The 20,984-nt window shown below is 40.0% G+C and overlaps 1 protein-coding gene across 1 annotated transcript in view; it reads right to left on the bottom strand.

Moving 5' to 3' along the window:
* Cwh43 (cell wall biogenesis 43 C-terminal homolog) overlaps positions 1-20,984 on the bottom strand; it is a 49,096-nt gene that overhangs the window by 5,503 nt on the left and 22,609 nt on the right. Inside the window, exons 10-14 of the mRNA XM_027937953.2 lie at positions 19,328-19,433; positions 18,168-18,303; positions 15,731-15,880; positions 10,737-10,881; positions 5,863-5,924 (exon numbers count right to left, since the gene is read on the bottom strand). Coding sequence (XP_027793754.2) covers positions 5,863-5,924; positions 10,737-10,881; positions 15,731-15,880; positions 18,168-18,303; positions 19,328-19,433 — 599 coding nt within the window. The remainder of the gene's footprint in view (positions 1-5,862; positions 5,925-10,736; positions 10,882-15,730; positions 15,881-18,167; positions 18,304-19,327; positions 19,434-20,984) is intronic.

Genomic DNA, 20,984 nt, shown 5'->3' with positions numbered 1-20,984 from the left:
ATTAACTTGATTCGTTACTCTAAATATTAACAAAAATGTTGATTTTATGACATGATAGATAAGGAATATGCACAGAGGTTTAATTAACTAAATAATCTTAGCAGCCTTACTTTACTTTTTTACACTAATGAATATTCTGTCTCCACAAATTGCCTCCCATATAATTATGTTTTGAGTTAATAACAGGATTGCTTCAGAACGACAGGAGTGTATACCTAAATTCTTTCTTACCTTTAAAAATCCAAATACCACATGCATATTTTCAGCCCACACTTACAAGCCTAAAAAAATCAAAGATTTTATATGTCTGAAAAAATTCCACATCCTGTTTTGACTTAGAGCTTTCAGTTCTCCAGGAAATTCAAAGCACTTTACAGACATTATCCAAATAGTTCTTATTGAAGTGCTCAGATGGAAAAGTGGAGGAACCACAAGCAGCAAAGTATTCATTTTAATTTATTTATCTTTTGCCTCTTCCAAAAAAAAAAAAAAAAAGAAACTGTGTCAATTATTTCAGTCATTCATTTAACTAACTTAGTAAGCATACCAAGTCTCTATTGCATGCAGCACCTTTGTAGGTAGTGGGAAAAAGTAGTGAACAAAATGAAGTCCTTGCTCTCCTGGATCTGTTATTCTATTTGGGGAGACAAATTAAATAAGGACATATGGGTCAGGTGGCGATAGAGAAAAAGTAGAGATTGCTGTTTTATAGAGGATGGTCAGGTGTATCTCTCTGATGATTAACACTGGAGCCAAAAATTGAATGAAGTAAGGGAGCAAGATGCACAGATTTCAGAATAGTGCATGCAGGGGTCCTGAGGTAGAAATGTGCTTGGTACTTTGGAGAACCAACTCTACCTTGACAGGAGCAGAGTGTATAATGAAGAACACAGAAGCAGATGAGCTCAGGGAGTGGGTTAAGGGCAGATGACACAAATTCTCCCCTGCAGGCCATTGTAAGGACTTCAAATTTTTAGAGCGAGATGGGAATCCATTAGAGGGGTCTGGGGCAGAGATCTGCTATGGCTCTCTGTAGAGAATAGGTGTTAGGGAAAGAGTCAAGGCGGGGGTGGGGCAGTTAAGAGGTTGCTGCAAGAATTTAGGTAAAAGACCATGAGGGCTTGGGCCAGCTTAGTAGGAGGAAGAGCATTTCAAGCCTGTAACCACACACAAAACTGAAACAGACACCCAGAGCCAGGGCAGGCAGGGGCAGCAAGTCTGACCCACGTGGGGGACAAGAGAGGAGCTGCCGCTGAGCATCAGATGTGTGTTTGAGCGGTCAGCCAGGTTACTGCAACTGTCTAAGCTCAGGACTTGAAGTGACTTGTAATTCTAAGTCACTGACTCTGAGACAAATCCAGGTTCTTTATCTCTAAGATCAAAGTTCAAACCCATCTCACAGCCATTGCCTTCAAGAACACTCTAAAAGCCCTTGAAGATAAGGAACCTCAATGCCTATCTCCCACTAAAATAGGGAACTTCCCATTGTTGCCCAATAAGTATTTATCAAGCACCTACTAGGAGCAAAACTTTGAATTAGGTGATTGAGAGAGTTCTCCACAGACACATGCCAAGGAAAGGTCATGTGAACACATGGTAAGAAGGCAACCCTGGTGAGAGAGAGTCCTCGCCAGACATCAACCTTGCTGGTAGACTGGTGCCTTAATCTTGATGTGCAATAAGAACAGAAATTTGTTTCAGCCATCCAGTAGGTATTTTGTTATAGCAGTCAGAGCAATCTTTTGTCATATATATACATATGTGTGTGTGTGTGTGTGTGTGTGTATATATATATATATATATATATATATATATATATATATATTTACATATACATATATATATGTTTACATATACATATGTGTGTGTGTGTGTGTATCCAGTAATTAGCTATTATGAGCACAGGTTACTATAAATACCACTGTTTCTCGGTGACTAATGACTTTTGCAACTTGGAATTACACCCATTTCAGTCTAGATCAAAGATGGTGTTTTAAACATTCCAATATCCCCCATTAAAACAATCACATGGTCACATATTTAAACAGAAATAGTGTTATCAATCTGAGATATGAAATGCTTTATAAAACTAAGCCCTCAGCTTACCCTCTCCTGCCTTATCCTTCAGAAACACCAAATCGGTAGTCAAGCTATCTGTCCTGCAGCCATCTGAGCATGTGCTGATCCTTTTAGGGTTTCTGAATCAGTGGCATAATCAGAAGAACCTTATAACATCTCAAAGGCCTCCTAGACCCACCTCAGTGAGCCTATGAACCCATGGAGTTGTAGAAGGATCAATAAAGGTCACCACTTTATTAATATCCCAAGTCCTTAACAAGGTTCTACAGACCCTAACAAGATCTGCTCCTTTCCCTGGCTGCCCACTCTGCCCGCTTTCCTCCTCCACCCCTCTACTCAGCACGTGGACATACTGCAGCCCCATCAGCTTCACTTTTCCTCAAGCACAGCGGGCATTCTTGACTTTCACACTGTCTGGGCCCTATGCCTGGAAGGGTGTAAGGACGGCCTTAGCCTAAACAACTTCATTTAAAAATAAACCTGCCGTCCCACCGTGCCTCCCTCTGTAGGCACAAGCCTACAGAGTCCTCCAATATGTCATCAGGTATAGCCTGATAAAAATGAGTCACTTTCCACGACTCTGATGAGAGTCAGAGTGAAGTCACATGTCATTTGCCTTCGCCCCGATTAGAGTCAGCCATATGTCCTGACTCTGAAATGTAAGAAGTCACTAAGAATCCTGGGAGCAGCTGATAGGGACCTAAAGGGCGAGCGGAGGCCTCAAAATTTAGTAAAAATGATACAGCAAATGAACAGACATTAGAGCCAGCCGATACTGATGTCCACTCATGGGAGAGCCTGATGAGGACCTGGACTGACATCCCAATTCTTCTCATCATTTGCCTGATCCTCTGCATCGTCCTCACTGCTCTCAAACTCTACAGCAGCCTCCTGACCCTGGTGAGAACAGCAACTTCTCCTCACAATCGACTGGCTGTCAACTCCATACCAGGAGAAGCCTTCATCTGTTCCTGACCGGATCGCTGTGGTCTGAGGAGGGTGCATCTGCTGAACTTAAGGTCTAAGACTCTGGCACGTGAGCTTAGCATACAGAGGGAATGCCTGTAATAAGTCTGTCATGATTAAGTGTGTTTGTAGGGCTTAGCATCAACTTAGAATTGTTTGCTTTGAATTGATCATGTCTATTGCAGTGCCCAGCATTAAGGATTGTCATTTTCTTGATTAAGAACCTATTGAGTGAATTGTATCGAGTGATTTTTTGAGTGAATAAAACATTGATAAGAGCATAAGTGTGTGGACATTCTTTATTTCTTTCCTTGACTGCATAAGTCGCACCTTTGCCCATCACAACAAAGGGTCATTCCCCAGATAGCTACATGATCCACCTTTTCAAATCTTGGCCCAAACATCATCTTCTCAGTAAGACCTACCAACCCTACTTATGATCACACTGTGCCTCCATATTCTGGATGCTCAGATCTTTCTGCCCCCTCTTACTACCTTCTAAAATCATGCAGTTAAATATCCCATTGTCCATCTTCCTTCAGCAGGGCAGGGATCCTCAGCTTACTGTCACCCCCAGGGCCTGACATCCATTAAGCTCAATTGCTACTTACTGAATGGCAGATAGCAACAGAGAAGTGTACCTAGCAGTTTGTTATCACTAGACTGTGACTCATAACTGAATAAGCCCTATCCACAGGCAGAGGAGCTGGCTCTGTGATTCTGTATCATCCCTTGAAAGCAACCATTGTGCTTCATCAATGGGGACCACAGATCACTAGATACAAGATTACTTAAGAGATGAACAATTCAATGTCAATCCCTATCTTCATGTGGCCAGTATTAAGATGCTTCTGGGGGATGAACTGCTCTGTATGGAGGCCAGAGAGGTCTGTCCTAGTAGCCCGCACCAGAGTTCCCCACACTATTTCTGGGAGGGGAACTGGAGGCTTCAGGTCAAATATCTCCAAACAGTTTTGAAACTAACAGGGGGACCACCATGAGTTCAGGGAAGGTCTCCAGCCTCTTCTGTTCACTGAAGAAGTAGAAGGACATGCAAATCAACCCACTGGCCACATGATTTGTTCCTAGGAACCTCTCCCAGGGCTCCTCCCTTATTACCACACTCCAACCACCCTGGCTTCCTTGTTCCTACCAAAAAGCACTCAGTATACTCCCCTTTTGCTTTTGCACTTCCTTATTCCCTCTGCCCAAGTGCTTTTCCCAAGATATGCCTAGGTGGACTCCTTGTGTCATTCAGGGCACTGCCCAAAGGTCACCCCATAGTACCCTGCCCACCCTATGTACCCCACCCTCACCCCCAGCACTCCTTAGCTGACTCAGTTCTTCCTGTTTCCATCACACTTGTCTCCACCTGTCTTGGCCTATCATTCCTTATCTGCTTCTTTCCTGTCTCTTCACTGGAATGTGTGTCCTGTGACAGTCAAACATTTTGTTTTGTTCCTATTATATCCTCACTGCCTAGGACAATACCTGGTACTTAATAAATATATGAGCGGATGAGGGCTGGGATTGCGGCTCAGTGGTAGAGCACTTGCCTAGCATGTGTGAGGCACTGAGTTCGATTCTTAGCACCATAGATAAATAAATAAACAAATAAAATAAAGGTCCATCAACAACTAAAAAATATATTTAAAAAACTATAAAAAATGACTGGATGAATAATTAGGACCTCTTTTTTGGTATTAAACTACTCTTTGCTTTATTTAAAGAAATTGTGTTTTCAAAACTAAGTTATGTATTTACATATTTGAATTTTAAGATCTTGCATCTATATTATTTTGGATCACATATATCCAGATATATATGATCCACGAATATGTAAATATATGTTATGTTATCTTTGGAGATACACACACATACACACACACATATATGTTATCTTTGGATGACATTTTTATAAGGGATGACATTTTTAAAAAATGTAATTTACCATAGATATCTCACCACAGTATAATGATGACTCCAAGTGTGGTAATGTACCCATGATTATATGATTAGAAACTGGCAAAGTTGGAATTCAAGCCTGGGACTTCCTTATGCCATGGTTGCTATGGTTTAGATGTGAGGTGTCCCCCAAAAGCTCATGTGTGAGATAATACAAGAAGGCCTAGAGGTAAAATGATTGGGTTATAGAGTCTTCACCCAATCCATAAATTAATCCCCCAGTAGGGATTAACTGAGTGGTAATTGTAAAGTAGGTTAGGTGTGGCTGAAGGACGTGGGTTCCTGGGAGCACCCCTTTGGGGTTTATATTTTGTCCTTGGTGAACAGAGCCCTCTCTGCTCCCTGGATGTCATGTTCCCAACTGTTTTCCTTCACCACACTCTTCTGCCAGCATGCTCTGCCTCACCTTGCACCCCAAGGAATGGAACTGGCTATCTAAGGACTGAGACCTCTGAAACCAGGAGCCCCAAACTAACCTTTTCCTCCTTAAAATTGTTCTTGTCAGGTACTTTGGTCACAACTGACTAAAACAATGGTCCATACTGTTTCCACCAGACCATAAAGTACCACTCCTAACATGCTGACAGTTACTTCCTTATCTCCCTTAACAGTTGACACAGTATTCTTGCTACATACTTGAGCTTAATTTGCTTAGCTATTTATACCTTCTTAAATCATTAGGCCATGTCTTGAAAAAAATATGAAATAGAGTAACTGAACAAATTAATGTTTAGGAAAACTAACAAAAATTCATTGCATCCATAAAGTTTTTTCTTCTAGGAGAGACTCAAAAGATGACAGTAATAATAGATTTAAAAAAAACACACACACAAACCAAACATCTGTGCTCACCTGATCAACCCCCGATACATAATGTATTCACACCATCTGTCGTGATCTGTGCTATCGATATCCTATTGAAGAGCAGAGAGAAGAATATTTAAAGCATAAAAAAACAATGCTCTGTTCCAAATTGGCAAAATACCTGTGTGAGCTGCAATGATAAACAGGCCTCCATGCATGCTATTTTCTCTTTATGGCTCCTATTTAGATCCTTTAAGGTCCAAAGTATTTGTTAATTCTGTAGATGTTTTTTGAGCATCTACTATGTGCCCTCTATCTTTGTACCAGATACTGGAAATACAGAGATGAGGGTGGTCTACAGAGGGACTTAGATAAATCAGTGATTATAAGATAGCCCCCAACCTCCTGCAGCTTTTCCAAGTCTCATCTTAAGCATGACTGACCATCTTCACCGGCCACACTTTATGCACACCAACTATAGCCTAGTACCACAGTTATTTGTTCCTAGGTCTCCACCCTTCCCTTCCTGAGCACAAGGACTCTGAGTCACTTTTGGCTGCCTGGTACTTAGCATGAGGCCTGGAGTATAGCAGGTGCTCAATCTGTGTTTGTCAAATTGAATCAGGGAAATGAACATATTTCAGGAGCAATCATAAGTCTTTTTGATGTTGAAAGATTGAAACCAGGGTCATTTTTCATCAAAGAAGGAGAAGAAAAACATATTTCTTTCTATATTGCATTGGAAAAATCATAAATATGGAGCTGTTATGCTGAAAGAAGTCATTTTCTTCTTTTTAAATATCCTATAAATAAAGATATACCTGACTTTTTAACTACCACTGAATTTTACTATTAAAATTTAATTACAAATACATTTTAGAATCACAAAAAACCCCACAATTTATTATCTACTTCTTAAATTTGGTGGTGGACACAGGAATGCCTGTTAATTGTTATTATTATTTATATCACATATACACAGACACTCCTTTTATATACATGAAAAAAGTATAATAAATCTTAAAAATTAAATTAAAAGTTTTTAGTGATAAAAAGCAAATAAATAAAAGTTCTGCTCTGTTTTGCCCTGGGAAGAGATAAAAATTTAATCATTCTATGTATACTGGGAATAATAAGCTATGAATCTGTGTAACTATTATTTTATTTTATTAGGTTTTTAAAAGATGCTGTCAACTTTTAAAGCTGCAGAATTTAAATACTCTTTCTTAAAGAGAAAAATCTGTTCCTCCAAGAATTTATGATTGAAATTCCTCTCCACACTAATAAACTTTATAATAGAAAAAGCAGCATCAGAATACACTGCCAATCTTGACCCAAGTTTTTGACCAGAGCAATGGAAACCATCAGATGATTAAACAAAAATAAAATAAAATTCCTCTTCCCTAACACCATGTATATTCCTCAAACACACACACACACACACACACACACACACACACATGAAATGTAAGAATGCCCTTCCTCATTATGATGCAATTTTTTCTTTGATTTGCCAAATACCACTGTGTCCAGTATTCTTTTGTATCTTATAGGCCAGGTACTAGTATCTCTATATTATTTAATTTTACATATACAGCCAGACACACACACAATATATATACATATGTGTGTATATAAATATTATATATATACATATATATATATATATATATAACCATACATATATGCTGTGTGCATACATATATTCCCTTATATGACCCTATGATGTAAGGATATTGCTATCATCATTTTACAGATGAGGAAATTGAGGCCCAGAAAGATTGAGTAACTTGTCCCCAAGTCTGTCACACGGTTGGTCAATGAAGTAACCAGCAAGGCTAATAATGAAGAGAAACCATGTGGAAAAAGCACCTCAGAACCAAGGACCCCCTGTAAGAGTGGGGCCACCTTGGCCCCTCCAGCCAATATTTCAAGATTATTTTTGAAATAATCTGCCTTCTCTCCCCTCACCCACCACATTCAATGTGGCTTTATTGGTGGAGTTATGAGTGTGTCCCTCAAGGGTCCATGTAATGGAAGACTGGTTCTCAATATGGCTGTGTTGAGGCTGTGGGATATTTAAGAGAGAGGGCCTAATGGGAAGTAGTTAGGTCACAGGGCTCCATCTTCAGAAAACACTGGCTGGTCTGCAGAGGGACTTTACACCTTGTTGGAGCAGGTTGTTACAAAGTAACGTCATACCATATGTATGGCCCCTTCTGCATGTGGCCACCTCCCCTTCCTCTTTACCATGTTGAATGATTTTATGCAGCAAAAGGGGTCCTCACCAGAGGCTGAAAGGATGGGGCTACCAATCTTAGACTTTCAGTCTCTAAAACTATGAGTCAAATAAACCTCTTTTCTTTATACAGTACCTAGAATTAGGTACTCTGTTAAAGCAACACAAAACAGACTAATAGAGGGGATTTTCTTTGGTTTTCCTTTTTCACTTCTTTTACTCATAATAATATTTTCATGATTTAATAATTGCTTATATGATGGCAACTGCTTCATCCATATCTCCTGTCCAAAGTGCCCTCCTGAATTCCAGATCCATATATCCACCCATCTACTGGACATCTCCATTAAAGTCCCATAGATACCTCAAACTCAGTGCAAAGCTGAACTCATCATCTTCTTGGAAAAACTGTTCTTTTTTATGTATTCTCTGGAATAATGTCACTATCACAAATAATGTCACTATCATAAACCCTTTGACCAAAGCAAACAATCAGAAATGCATCATGATTCTACTCTCCATGAATGAAGAGACTAACTCATCTCCCCAGTATCTGCCCTTCTTTCAACATAATACCATTTTTAGCTGGGTATATACCCATCAAGATTTCACACCTCCGAACTCTTTGTAGAGTAAAGAATGACCATATGACAGAATCCCAGTCAAGGAGATGTAAGTAGAAGTATTAAAGGTCAGTTTCCTGGAACTTGCCTTTAGGGATAACTTGCATATGCTCTTGGGGCCCTTCCTCCATCTGTTGACTAGAATATGGATGTCATTCTACATGATTGAACCATGTGAATGGAGGCCATGGAAAAGGAGGCGGTGTTGAGTCGAGCTGTGGTAGAGAAACTCAGGTTCCAGACATCATGGATCGCCTTGCCAGTATTGATTTACCACTGAGGCTTTTATACAAAGAAACAAACTTCTTTCTTATTCAAACCACTGTCATTTGTGTTTTCCATAAATGCAGAAAACTATCCTCACACCCCCCTGTCACCTGTCTTTCCAGTGTTATACTCTAAGAAGAGTTAAAGTAGTAAAATCAACACAAAACGAGCAATCGCTTTTCTCTGAAGATTCTGTCTCAAGATATGAGGTTAAAAACAAAAAGAAAAGAAGCAAAGGATCAAGAAATCTACATGGGGATTCACTAGATATAAAAATTATATTTCTCATTTTAAATCAATGCACTTGGTATTCTGGAGTGTCCTTCTCTCAAGGCTTTGATTTGTGTCTTCGTGCTCCAGGACAGGAATATACCTGAAAATTCAAGTGTTTTAAATCTTAAAAGGAAAAAACTAATTCATTGTCAACTTGATGAGGCCCTGTCTGGTGGATTAGCTGTTCTATTTGACATTTCATTTCATCTTTTACTCTCAGCGTCATTACCTCTCACAATGTGGCAGATTCCATTTCTTAAACATGGCTACAACAGTATCTCCCTTTCCATATGGTACTCTTATGATGAAACTCTGATATTCCTCCCACTTAGAGGTAAGTTTGTTTCTTCTAGTTGAATGCCATCAGACTTGTGACAAGAGCAAAGTGACACCATGACTTAAAAGGCTAAATCATATAAAGCAATTCAGGTTCTTCCTGTTGCTCTTCGATTCTCACTCTGAGACGCAGCCACCATAAAGGGAGAAAACCCAAGTAGCCCATGGACAGGAACCAAGGTCCCAAGCCCAAAGTACCAACCTACCTCCTGTGGATCATCTACAAGGAGATCCACAGGAGATGAGCACTGACATTGCGTGAAGGAAAAATGATCTATCCCCACTCGCCCTGTGCAAATTGTAGATTTGTAAGCAAATAGATGGCTGCTGTTGTTTTAAGCTAGTATGTTTGTGGTGGTTTCTGTGCAGCAGTGGATAATCAAAATACTGTGACAGTCAGCTATTCATCACTGTGACAAATACCTGAGAAAACCAACTTAGAGGAGAAAAGTTTCATTCTGACATACAGTTTCAAAGGTTTCTGTCCAAGAACTATTGGCTTCATTGCTCTGGGTGTGGAGTGAGGCAGAATATCACGGTGGAAGAGTGTGGTGGAGGAAAGCATCTTAGCTCATGGCAGCCAGAAAGTAGGGAGAGAGAAAGGGGACAGGGATAAAATTGTAGCCCCAAGTGACCTACTTCCTCTAACCATGCCCCACCTGCCTATAGTTTTTTGTTTTTTTTTTCCTTCTTCTTCTTCTTAGTACTGGGGATTGAACCCAAGGTCACTTAATCGTTGAGTCACATCCCCAGCCTGTTTTTATTTTTTTTTATTTTGAAACAAGGTCTTGCCAAGTTGCTCAGGACCTTGCAAAGTCCCTGAGGCTCGCTTTGAACTTGCAATCCTCCTGCCTCAGCCTCCCAAGCCACTGGGGCTAAAAACATAGCCACTGCACCTGGGCATCCTGCCTATACGTAGGTACATTTAAATGATTAATCCAACAAAAGGATTCATTCACTGATGAGGTTGGAGCCCTTATGATCCAATCATTTCCTGGAAGCCTCGCCTCTGGACCCTGCTGCATGGCCTTCAACATCTGAGATTTTGGCGGATATTCCAGATCCAAACCATAACAAACACATATTAAATTGTTGAATTGCATTATGGGTTTTTTCCCCCCAAGCATGAAACAAAAAGAAGCATTTTACTTAATAAAACTGAAATCCTATTAAGATTATGTTACCTTCACATGGCCATGTTTGGTGAGCTGTAGGTAATCTCTGGAACCAGGTGCTGAAGTGATATACCCCAGAAATACCACTTGATTAGAGCAATTTTTCAGTAGTTTTGAAACAGCAATAGCCTGCAGTTTCCTGTCAAGGTCATCTCTAGAAAAACAAAACACAAAACAAAAAACTAAAAATGTGCCTCCTACTGAACTTGCAAAACAATTCTTAAAAACTATTAGATAACTAAATTCCCAAGAGTATCTTCAAACAGTGTACAAAACCCAGAGCAATTCCTGTTTGGGTAAATACCTTAAGTTATGCAAATGAACAAGGCCCAGATACAGTGCTTCAACTGAGTAGGCTGACAAACTTTTGACTAAGAACAATATGATTTTTCTCCACAAATCATCAGGAGTCAAGTTGATTTAAATATCTATTCTAAATACAGCATTTGTTCAACTTTTCATCAGAAGAAATAATAGCAGTAACATGAAGTCTGGTCATCAGTATTACAACAAAAGAGTCAAATTAAAAGAGACAGGAATACTGGTAAGAAGGAGAACTCAAACATTCAAGGAGCAGAGCACACCAAGCTTATTATCCTATCACACAAGTCCCTCAACTAAACACCTTCTGAAAGCCACTTCAGCTCTTCTGCTTAAATATTGTCTGGACATGTTGCTTTTATTTTGCTAATCATAGAAGACATAAAACAGATAATTAGATACAGGTGTATCAAACTTTTGGAGGGTTTGGAGGTGGGGAAACAGTACATCATATTTTACATGATCCAGCCAGAAAAACTGAAACACTCCAGATGTTTCAAACAAAATGAATTTAAGTTAGGGAATTCATTACCTAAGCTATGGGAAGCCAAACAGGGGTCAGTGAGCAACCAGAGGTTAGCAACAGAGAGAAACTAGTACCATCCCTATAGCTAGTGAGGCAACCAGAGATTACCAACAGAGAGAAACTAGTACCATCCCTATAGCTAGAAGAGGGGCAGGAGGTGATAGCTCAGAGTCTAGAAGCCAGGACTGGCTGGCAGGAGATAGACTATGGAAGCAGCTGCCAGGTGGAGCTGGGACTATCTGGGAAGGAGCTGGGGCCAGAGAAGAAATTTAGCTGATACCAAGGATAACAGAAGCAAAGGAGATGAAAAATACCCTGGGTTCTTTACTTCTCTTGCCCTCCAACCTTGCACTAATGCCAGGGACTAAACCCACCAGAAACCAGAAAGCAAGGGACTTTGGGAAATGTGTTCCTTACAGTTGAAAAGAACAAGGAATGGATCCAAAAGCAAATGAAGACTAACTCGGGCATTTGCATAGAGAGATAGCTAATAAATGAGTGTTAAGAAGAAAACGACAAAGGAAGATAAGGGGGAGCTCACTGAGGACCAAGAGGATTGGAGAAACCTCATTGAAGTAGGATCTGAAGACAGGATTAAGTGTACACAGGTCACAGGCCAAGTATTCTCCATCTCCCATGCCCAGACCCAGTCTCTGGCCTTCTCAATGTCCTGGGTGATTCTGACTCTTTCAGGTTTCATCTCCTGGGCTTCCTTATCTGATTTCCAGTGAGGCTTGTCCAACCAGAGACACCAGCAGATAAAATGTTAGGAGAAGGGTGAAGTTGGGTCAGTCAGAGGGCCAGTCCCTCTGGCAGTAGCTCATTCTTCATGTCTAGTGGTCCTCTTCCTGGTTCTAGATCTCGCAGGACTCTCAGAACACAATGTCCTCTGCCTGCCTCTTCAGCTGTAAGGCTGGCAATGATTTCCCACTGTGACTAGTATCTGAGAGCCTCAGCACCTCCTGTGTTCCCATGGACCTTTCCAACCTTAGTTAAAGCCTCATCAGGACTGTAGTGAATTCTGTTCCTTCTGATACATACGGGTAGAATTCAAATCCAGGTTTAGAAAATTCCAAAGCCACAGCCCATTCAAATATAGTTTAGCACTATATTGCTGGAAAATAATTTGTGAATTTGGTTCTACATTTTCTCAAGAGAAAAATTTCATCTACTGATAACAGTAAAAATAAAAAATATACTATGTGCATGAAGAAAGGAGGAAGGAGTGAGAGGGAAAGAGAGTGAGAGAACATACATGTTATATGTTTACTTATGTGTTAATCTTTGATCAGCCCAATAGCAATATAATGTGAGCTGAAAAAGAGGATTTTATCTGATTTTCGGAAACGATCAATTGGAACTCACCAAGGATCCCCTGCAACAGAACCAAAACTAGTGTATAAATCTCCAGACAGCTGTTTCTGTTTTCTCTCTGTATATGATGCAGGTTATAGATTTATAAAAAGGCAATGGTGACTATCCAGTAGCTTGGTTAATCAGCTAAAGTAATATCAACTTTCATTATGGTGTTTACCTAAATGACTTCTAAGAAAAGCTGCTATTTCCTATTTATTGGTTGTAAAAGAGATATTCGCACGCTCGGCACATTAAACATTCTTGTTGAATCAGCTAATAACATGCACAAGCATTCTCTAATTCACTCCTAATAGGATTTTCACATTTGTATGCCACAATCACTGGAAAAGGAAATCTCTAAATATTTATCCAGAGTAAGAACTTTTCTATAAACTATTGTAGAAAACAACGAAGGCAAACACAAATACATTATGATGGCTTCACAAATTTTTCTAGGTGCAAACTTCCTCTGTCACTTGTTGGGAGGCCACAGTGTTCATGGACAGAAATTCTAAGGAATGACAAGAGTGGTGGCTCTTAAGGACAAAGATTGTGTCTGACCCTATGCTTGGTACATGACAGAGCTTGACTTGTGTTTGACAAATAATTTCTTTTTAAAGAAATAATTTCTCTTTTACACTTGGAGTTGCCTGATTTGGTTTAATAATAGCCAGCATTAATTAAGCACTTACTAGATTCATGTACTTTACCTGAAATATCTCACTTTTTTCTTATAAGAACTCTGTGAAATAAATACCATGATTGCCCCTAACTTACAAATGAGGAAACCAAGGCTCCACATAGTCAAAGAACTGTAAAAGATACACAGCTAGTGATGGAATTAGGATTTAAACCAGACTCTCTGATTCCAAGCTCTGGAATCCATCCTCCTGAGCACTAAACTACACTGCTTCACTCCCTGGAGTTACATCTCCTCAAAAGGAAATAGCCATTATTATTGTGTCATTTTTTGTCATTATTAAATCAGATGCAAAAGATAGCAAGTGAAGGGATGGTGTAATCAGAAAGCATCAAGTAGGTGGTTAACAGAAAGTTAGCAAAGGCAATCCTATCTGTCCCTTTGCCATGCACATTCCAAGGCCTGCTTTTTTTTTAAGTTTATTCTTTCAATTTTGGGAGACATTGGGGGGAGTTAAAGGAGGCGGGGAATGGAGAACAAAGAAATAAAAGAGCAGACTCAACTGTTTTGGGGGTTGAGATCTTGCAAACTTTAAACACAAAAGTACCCAACTGGAGTAAAATGTAAGGTCAGCGATAGGATTCCTGGATGTCTATACTTGCTACATGAACATTACTTGAGGCATTTCTTCAGTTTTTTTTTAAAGAAACGTGGAGCATCTACAGTATCTGTCTTCCAAATGCCTTCTCAGTTCTATAGAGGCAAACAAGAGTCAGATAGTGAATGGTGTATATTAATCATATTTGGATGTTCTGTGTAAATATCTAATGCTCTGACTTATTTTGGAAAATATTCAAATATGCTTTTACAGATCCACACATATTAGTGTAAGAAAAATCAAGGTAGTGAAAAAAATAATAGTGATCATTTGCAGCATATTGGTTTTGTTGAGGTGAAACTTAATAGTAGAACGATGTTGTTTTCTTGATATTCTGTGTGTTACCTTGAAGTTCTATAGCTACTTGTATTATTAACGCAGTCAGGTCTTGATAAAAGCACATAGCACTGTACATTTGTGTTTTAAGTGATTATGTTTAGAATAGCAGAGTATAAACTCTACACTTTTATCTTTGCTTTTACAATATATTGTTGGCATTATTAGCTATTTATTCAGTATTAAGTCACTGGTTGTGAATGTTCTTTGGGGAAAAAAAAAACTTCTTTTCCATTCATGCTTCTTTGTAGAGGGACTGACTTATAAAACCACCACTGGCCTGTCTCCCCATCCTTTACTTTCAGGGAAGAATTTTCTAGCTAAGTGTGAAAAAATTAACTGGCCATTTCTGTCTTGAGCCCTTCCTCTCTAGAATCCACTGGTTTGTATACAGGGAATTTTCTAACTGGTCCCTTTCACCAAAGGAAGAGCTTAACAAGGCAGGTCTTGCACCTGTTAGGAGGCCTAGTGTTTGTGGGGAGTCTGTTTCCTATACTGCGAGGGGACACATTAGCTAGGTCATATGGCCACGTAAGCCTTGTTGTCCAAATAGCCTTATCAGTATTAAAGTGGAATTTTCATTTCCATCTGCCAGATTCTTCTGCCTATATATTCTTCTGCCTTGTGAATACATGAATGAAAAAAGGTACATCATGTAGCACCCTCAAATCCCAACAGTACTCCTATTTCTATCAATAATCCTATAGGAAAAGGGAATTAATTTTTCTGAAGTCTGGCTTACCCATGGTTCCAACCACCTGTGGGCTGAGTTTGAGTCAAACCACTTCTTAGCTGTGTGACCTTGGCCGGTCAAGTTAATCTAGTGTCTAATGTCCAGAGTCTATATCTATAAAATGGGGCTGTAATGGTACTTACCTCCTACAGAGTGAAGATTAAATATAATGATGCCCTTAGCATAACACCTGCAGAGAGAATGACTGCACATTTCAGTCATTGAGGGCTAACACAGCCCGTCACTACACCACCTCTAAGGACTGCCTGCATCCCCAATGCTTCTACGTCTCATTATTGCAACCAGCAATGCAGGGGAATTTCTTTGAGAGGTGAGAAAAGAAGGAAGCATAAAAGATTCTTTCATAGAAATCAAAGGAACACGTTGATAATATGTCTTGGCATTTGTATAATATTAAGTCAGAGAAACCTACTCATGGTTTCCAAAGTGTGTCACAACAAAATCCACAAATTTGTCAGAGATGTTGACAGTCAGGGTTATGGCTGGTGCAATCTCGCCCTCTGGTGACGGAAGAAGGTGATGCTCCGATTTCACAATTGGGTATCTTGATAACACCATAATCCTGTATTGGAAGGAAAAAAGAGGGCCATCAACATCAGTCCCATCCTATCAGGTAGGCAGATGAAGAAAATGCATTAGAAAGAGATGTGTCATGCTACAGGCATCCCACCAAGGGGAAGTCAGAGCAATAATGTGACAGAATTCCATGGCAGTTTGCTGGTTAGTTCACCACATCTCACTATTTAGCCTGTCTTGCTGTATCCCTAAAAGCACAGTATCAGGTCTGTTTTAATCAGCACTACAGAGACACGAAAATGGAGGCTTTGATAATATATAAAATCCATCTTACCTGCATTGTTATCCTAACCACACATTTGCATAAAAATTCTAATATTAATCAATACATTGAGAATATATCTTACCAGCAAGGATACAAAGTAACAATTTTTAAAAACTAGACATTAAAAATGACTCCAGGGCTGGGGATATGGCTCAGTTGGTAGAATGCTTGCCTCACATGCACGAGGCCCTGGGTTCAAATCGCCAGTAACACACACACACACACACACACACAAATTCTATAGCTAGGTGTGGTGGCACATGCCTGTATCCCAGAGGCTCAGGAGGCTGAGACAGAAGGAAGAAGAATTCAAAGCCAGCCTCAGCAAAAGCGAGGCACTAGGCAACTCAGTGAGGCCCCGTCTCTAAATAAAATACAAAGTAGAGCTGAGGATGTGGCTCAGTGGGCCAGTGCCCCTGAGATCAATCCCTGGTCCCCCCCACCAACCGCAAAAAAGATTCTATAAACATATATAAGGGGAGGGGATCTACCTCACTCAAAGTCAAAGAGCTACATATGAAAAGGAGGTGTAGAGCTCATGCCTCAACCAACTTCTTTTCTCTAGGTGCTTGTGCTACCTCTGTGACTCCCTTGTCAGGTCCCTCAGATCCATCTCTACAGTGGTCCATCTCCAGCCAGGCCTGTCCTACTTGACCCTCCAAGGTATACACTGTATGTCACCTGACTGTCCTGGCGCATCTCCAGCTCGGCACATATGCACTCTTTCCCGGTGTTCCCCTGCCCTTAAAGGGCTTCATCTCCCATCAGGTAATCAGGTCAAAGCCTAGACATCACCCTGAGTCTTCCTGATTCTTCTCTTCCCCGACCTTGACCTCTCAGCCAACGGCAGGTACTGTCAGCTCTATTCCAAAGCAGTTCCTGCCTCGGCCCCCTTCGCTCCATTGCCACCGTCACCTCCTGTCTGTGCTGCTGCTCCAACCTCATCTCCTGTCTCCCAGCTCCCACTCTCACTCCTCCAAGAATGGCCAGAATGAACTATAAAAATGTATGTCAGACTAGATGACTCCTCTCCAGTGGCACCCTGTCCCAAGTGGATAAAAGGGGCTCTCTCTGGTCAACTGCCCTCCCTTGGCTTCATTTCTTAACAACTCCTCCTGGATCTCCTCCAATGCAGGCTCCCCAAGCTCCATCCTGCCTCCAGACTTTACCCTGCGGCTTCCTCAGCTCTTCCTGTGTCCTCATCATGGTATCTTCAGAGAGACCTTCCTGACCATATCACCTAGAGGACCACCATTCCCCATGGTCACCACCCTTTGGTCACTGTGACTCATAGCTTGCTTTCTTCATAGAACTTATGACAACCTCAAGTTATCTTATTTATTTCTTTGTATATATGTTTACAGCCATCCCTCAGTATCTGTGGAGAACTGGTTCCAGGATACCCCATGAGTACCAAAATCCATGGATGCGATGCTCAAGTCTCTCATAGAAAATGACCTAGTATTTGCATAGAAGCTACATACATCCTCCTGAACTCATCTCTAGGTTATTTTTAATACCTAACACAAAGCATATACTTCACTTCATTCACATGGACTCAGTGCAGTGCTCGGTACAAGGCAAATTCCAGTTTTGGCTTTTGGAACATTTTAGCACTTTTTAAAAAAAAAAATATTTTCAACCTGAGGTCAGTTTCCACAAAAGAAAAAAAAACCTGAAGATACAAAGTTCCAACTGTATTTTTATTTTTCCAAACTAGAACACATACTTCCTGAGACAAGCATCCACGTCAGACAGGCCTGGTATTAAACCTTAGCTCCTACCCCAAATGGTTTATAATGGTAAAGAACTGGAAGTACCCAGCAATGGGGAAACAACTTTAAAAATTAAGAAATAGGCATATCTTCAGCAACTCCCCACATCCCAAGTAGCATCACTGGGGCATGTTCACAGGACAAAGACATGATAATCCCAACTTTCCACTCCAAGCCTATGCTGGCTGGTCTTTCAGGACTGCGTTCTGTATTAATTCCCAAGGTATACTCACCCCCAGGTGTGATCCCTGGTGCTTGGACCAAAGTCTGTATAGAAACCCAGCTTCTCCCCTAGCCACATGGTTAAGTCATTGTTACCTATATAGGGTTTAGAAGCATCACTCTCCAAAATGGTTATGAAATCTGCACCTGTTTAGAAAAAAACAAAAGCACAGAGACGGGGGAAAAATAACTCATGACAATGAAAAAAGCAATTAGCAAAACTCTGTCCATGTCCTTAACCCTTTTGCCTTTACTCATAAAATTCAAAACAAAGTAATTCTTTGTGAGTCACCAAAGGGATGTGGTTCCAACCCAAGCTATGAAGGAAGTCTCCCATACTCAGAATGTAATTAAAATATGGAACACCTTGAGGAAATACTGGGAAGGGGTAAAAACATAACTTTTCTAAGTTCCAAATATTCTGAACATCTTTCCTCAAATTTCAAATAACCTTCATGTTTTTCTCAAATACCCAACTTAAGTTGTGAGACAATGAAAGGAGGCACAATAGCATTTTATTCCAGGGCAAACAGCTCCATAGTATTGACAGAGAGGTAAATTTATTGGCCTTTTTAAAACTTGGTCCAGATGTGTCTCAGGGACCTGTAATCAAGACTAAATAAGGACTCAGGATCAGACACAGTGAAATTTCTCAGGAAGATGCTTATCATTAAGAATAGCCAGTCTAGCCCTTCATTTACCTTACGACATGCTCCATGTGACTGATCTAACGACAAAATTCCCACCTATTTTAAAGGATGCTTCATACTAACATGAGCATCCTAAGGCACAGAAACAAATACAATTGGCCCTGGGGCTCTTGAAAGCAATTTTCTTCACAAACAAGCCTTATTTTTGACCCATTCTGCTTTTTAATTCAACAGTTTTATGGTCCCCAATAATGGGTCCCCAAGTGACAAGTTAGGTACCAGCAGAGGTATCTTTAACAACAAGGACATGGCAAAAATTCCCTGCAGATACCCACCTAATATGAGATGTTCAGAATCAACTGAATTAATTGCTATGAAAGACAGATGTGGTCACAGAAGCCTAGTCCTACAGCTGCCATCATAGCAAAAAGCCTTTTTAAGAGATTAGGGTAGAACCGGACAAACCCTCCTTCTACAATAGTAGTTTTTCACAACCTGGAACCAATCTGAGTAAGACTTACCTGTCTGGTTGAGCAATTGAGCTGATCTTTCTAGATTAGACCATCCTTCATTGTCATATCCAAACCTGAGAGGCCAGATGGCAGCAGAGAACTCTGTGGCTGGCACCTGAGGAATTGTTTTCACGGCAATTTAGCATGACAGAACAATGCAATCAGTTTTCTCTGCCTCTCTACAAAAACTCCTATTTCAGCAAAGGAATTTCCTCAGACTTTTGCTCACATTTAATTTATAAAAAAGGAGATATTTGCTCTATGGTATTCTCATAATCAATCTTCTGTGAACTTCTAGCTTAAGCTTGAAGTTAGGAGGAATGTCTGGGAAATATTTATAATAAACACTCCTTAAAATTCCAAAAACATTAGAAACCATCTGGCTGTCCATCAATAGGAAATGGCATTTTAAAAATGATATTACATACTTAAAATGGGACACTACGTAGTCTTAATAAATGAATTTATTAAGGCTACATATTTCCATGTGGATGACGGTCATAAAAATAATTTTAAGTAAAAAAAGTAAGCTGCAAAATAAATGTTGGATGCCAGGTAGATAAAGTTAAAAACATGGAAAGTAACAATATTGCCTAGGAATCTATCGTATGTAGTAAAATAAAAAGAATAGCATGGAAGTGGTGCACTCCTGTAATCCCAGTGACCCAGGCCATTGAGGCAGGATGATCACAAGTCAAGGTCAGGCTGGACAATTTAATGAGAACTTGTCTCAAAATAAAATTAAATAAATAAATTAAAAGGGCAGGGAAGGTAGCTTAGTGGCAAAGTACCCCTGGGTTCAATCCTCAGTTCTAGAGAAAAAAATTCAGATAGATTTAGGAAAGGAGAAATTGTTAAGTAAATTCTCAGATTACTTCAAATAATAATTTAAAAAAGGCATGGAAATTATTTAAAAAAAAAAAAAAAACACCACACTCCTAGTAGGGGAAAAGAATCACACACAGGGGTACCAAGAGGCCTTTGTCATCTTTATAAAGTGAATAGCCTATTCTAATCAAGTTGGATATAGTATTACCATTCTCAACACTGGAAAGGCCAAGCTCTGGGACAGAATTCCTATTAGTGGCTCTTCTTTGAGATCCATGAGCTACTCAGAGAATGCACTGTCCAATCCTAGCCATCTATCTCAATTACCCCCTGATCTATATCTGGGCTCCTGTGAAAGAGAATGGTTTGTTTAGAACAAACTCATGAGCACAACTACCAAAACTCAACCAACCAAACAAACAAAAAAACCACTTCAAACAGAGTCATCCAAGTTCAAGTTGGGAGAAGGAAATAGCAATGTCTTTGCATAGGAAAAAACACTGTTTCACTGAGCAAGTCAGAGTGCATGTTCTACCAGAGGAGAACTGAGTGTTTCATCTTTGCAGAAGGGTTACTAAGTTTAGTGGATGTCATAAAAAGAGAATGGAACAGAGAACTTCCACTCCAATGGAACATAGAATCAACAGTGATTTCCAGAGGCACAATTATATTCATGAAGCTATTCTTTTCTACCCAACATATATCTGTACTTAATTCTGGACTTCATCACCCCAAAACCTGTTGTCCCTTCATTCTTTCCATCTCAGCAAGTGCTATTTGTCTCCATCCAGATACTCAAGCCAAAAATATAGATGCCATCCCCGGTTCCTTTCTGTTC

Source organism: Marmota flaviventris, chromosome 7 (assembly GCF_047511675.1).
Source record: "Marmota flaviventris isolate mMarFla1 chromosome 7, mMarFla1.hap1, whole genome shotgun sequence".
Taxonomy (NCBI): Eukaryota; Metazoa; Chordata; class Mammalia; order Rodentia; family Sciuridae; genus Marmota; species Marmota flaviventris.
The sequence above is the reverse complement of the archived record's forward strand: the minus strand, read 5'-3'. Positions and strand labels throughout refer to the sequence as shown.